At 64.6% G+C, this 2,756-nt stretch overlaps 2 protein-coding genes across 2 annotated transcripts in view; both read left to right on the top strand.

Annotated features, from left to right (window-relative positions):
* Positions 1-326, top strand: part of LOC108510490 (solute carrier family 22 member 6-A-like) — a 4,142-nt gene extending 3,816 nt beyond the window's left edge. The window contains exon 7 of the mRNA XM_017840174.1: positions 245-326. Within this exon, the coding sequence (XP_017695663.1) occupies positions 245-326 (82 nt within the window). The remainder of the gene's footprint in view (positions 1-244) is intronic.
* A 1,280-nt stretch (positions 327-1,606) lies between these two features.
* Positions 1,607-2,750, top strand: LOC108510491 (solute carrier family 22 member 6-B-like; the record flags this gene model as incomplete). Its single annotated transcript, XM_017840175.1, has 2 exons — positions 1,607-2,088; positions 2,707-2,750. Coding segments are annotated over exons 1-2 (416 nt in total), but the record flags the coding sequence as incomplete, so codon positions are not given.
* Positions 2,751-2,756: the final 6 nt, after the last annotated feature.

Genomic DNA, 2,756 nt, shown 5'->3' with positions numbered 1-2,756 from the left:
TGTTGGATGGTTGGTTGGGTTGTGTGAGGAACAGGCAATGTCTGGATGACGGTTGATGATGGACCATGGATAGCTGGCTGATGGATGGTTGGATGACAGCTGATGATGGACAAAGACAAAGAGTTCCCGGGGAAGGGACACCCGGACGCGTTGTGGGACAGGAGGATGGACTCACATGGACGGGGCCTTCCCCCCTGCCATGACCCTCCTCCTCCTCCTCCTCCTCCTCCTCTTTCTCCCCCAGGGCCAAGCGGAAGCCGGCGGGTGACCCCAAGGAGAAGATCGCCCTCCAACCCCAGGACACGCCCCCCCAGAAGGAGGCCTGAGGGACCCCGGGGGGGCCTGACCAGCACCCGCCACCCCGGGGGTCCCCAAAGCTTGGTGGGGCCGGGGGGGACTCGGCCGCGGTTTTGGGGACCCCCCCGGTGGGGAGGGGACGTCGGGGGAGGAATAAACAGCTCTGGTGGGGGGACACGTCTCGGGGTCGTCTCTGAGCCCCCCCAGGGCCACCTCTGACAGGGTGACACCCAACAACCACCTCCGAGGTCACCTCCGAGGGGACAGAACCGTGTCCCCAAGGTCGCCTCCGATCCGGTGGCACCCAAGAACCCCTTTTTTGGAGGCCACCCCCACAAAATGACACCCCAGAACCTCGTCCCCGAGGTCACCCCCAACGGGACGATGCCCAGGTCGGTGTCCCCGAGGTCGCCTCCAACCGGGTGGCACCCAAGAACCCCTTTTTTGGAGGTCACCCCCAACGGGACGACGCCCCAGAACCTCATCCCCGAGGTCACCTCCAACCAGGTGACACCCAAGCCCACCCCATTGGAGGCCATCTCCAACAACCCCAACCCCCCCCAGAGGGATCCCCCAAACCCCCAGAGCAACTCTGGGAGCACCAGGAGCCCCCAAATCCCACCCCGCCCCCAAATCCCACCCCGCCCCCAAATCCCACCCCCCGGCGATGCCCCTTCCCCGATTTCCCCCCCGGCCCTTGCTCCCGTCGCCGACGTGTCCCTTGGCCCCATCGACCTCCCCCGGGGGGGGGGTTGGACCCCATCAAAAATTAACCCCCCGTTGGGGAATGCGCTGACCCAGCCGGGGCCGCCTCGGGCAGCGCCTTCGGGGCCCCCCCCGAGCACCCAAATTGCTAAAATTTAACCCAAAGTTGCTGGCCCAGGGCGGGCGTTGGACCCGGGGCCGGGAGACGAGCGGGCCGGAGGAGGAGGAGGTCACTGCTGGGTGACCCCCCCTCCAGAACCTGCCTTTCCCCCTCAAAAAACCAACAACAACAACAAAATAATTAAGGAAAAACAAAAATTAAGGAAATGAACTAACAATTTCTTCGATTCTGCCCCGAATCGCCGCGGTTTCGCTCTGGTTTCGTTCCGTTTTGGGGGGGATTTTTGTCTCCTTTTTTTTTTTTTTTTCCCCCCCTTTTTTTTTTTTTTTTTTTTCTTGTTTTTGTCGCTGCCCTTTCGCCTTTTCCTGGAAAACCCCCAAAAAAACCCCCCGGCGGGAGGGGGAGGGTCAACCATTAACCCCGAGCGCCGGCAGGAGGGGTTATATAGGAGACCACCCCCCACCCCGGGGTGCCGGCGGAGCGAGGGCACCATGTGGAAGAGGATCACGTTTTCGGGGCGAAACCCCTGAGATTTGGGGGCTCTGCATGGCCGGGGGGCCCCGCCGGGCTCCGGCGGCTCCGGCGGTGCCGGGATGGCGTTCGCCGACCTCCTGGAGCGCGTGGGGGGCATGGGGCGCTTCCAGGTGCTGTCGGTGGTGCTCCTGTCCCTGCCGCTGTTCATGATGGCCAGCCACAACCTCCTCCAGAACTTCACCGCCGCCACCAGCGACCACCGGTGCCGCCTGCGCCGGGAGGAGCCCAACGGCACCGGCCCGGCCCCCGAGGCCTTGCTGAGGGTCTGGGTGCCCCCCGGCGAGCGGTGCCGGCGCTTCGTGGAGCCCCAGTGGTGGCTCCTGGAGGCCCCCAACGCCTCGGCCCCCAACGGCACGTGGCCGGAGACGGAGCCGTGCCGCGACGGTTGGATCTACGACCGCAGCGTCTTCACCAGCACCATCGTCACCGAGGTGGGAGGAGGGAGGGAGGTGGGCAGGGGGCACCGGGGAGGGGGTTTGGTGGCCCATCAGAGCTGCTCCCATGCGTGGATCCCACCCGGAGGCGCCGGCGGAGGGTTCGGTGCCGCAGCGGCGTTGGCTCCTCCCAACTGGAGCATCTTCTCGACGCCGTGAACCCGGGGGGAGAAAGGAGGGGGTGGGGGGTTCTGTGGCCACCAGCAAGGGGGTCACAAGGGGTCAGGGGACCTTCTCCTTCTCCTTCTCCTTCTCCTTCTTCTCCTTCTCCTTCTCCTTCTCCTTCTCCTTCTCCTCCTTCTCCTTCTTCTCCTTCTCCTTCTCCTTCTCCTTCTCCTCCTCCTTCTCCTTCTCCTTCTCCTTCTCCTTCTTCTCCTTCTCCTTCTCCTTGTCTTCCTCCTCCTTCTCACACCTTCTTCTTCCTCCTCATCTCTTCCTCTTCCTCTTCCACCCATGGGAAGGGTGACTGAGAGTTTGGTGGCCGAGTGTTTGGTGGCACCTTCCCGCTGGCCAACGGTTGACCTGAGGGGCCACCACGGCCGGTTGTGGGGGGTCGGTGGGGCGGAGGGGACCCCCCTGGCCCCGATCCCAGCCCGTGCCGTGTCCCCCCCGCAGTGGGACCTGGTGTGTGGCTCGCGGGGGCTGCGGCAGTTGGCGCAGTCGCT

The sequence above is a fragment of the Lepidothrix coronata genome, unplaced genomic scaffold (assembly GCF_001604755.1).
Source record: "Lepidothrix coronata isolate B3197 unplaced genomic scaffold, Lepidothrix_coronata-1.0 Scaffold1068, whole genome shotgun sequence".
In the NCBI taxonomy this organism is placed as follows: Eukaryota; Metazoa; Chordata; class Aves; order Passeriformes; family Pipridae; genus Lepidothrix; species Lepidothrix coronata.
This window is presented reverse-complemented; position numbering and strand designations above follow the sequence as displayed.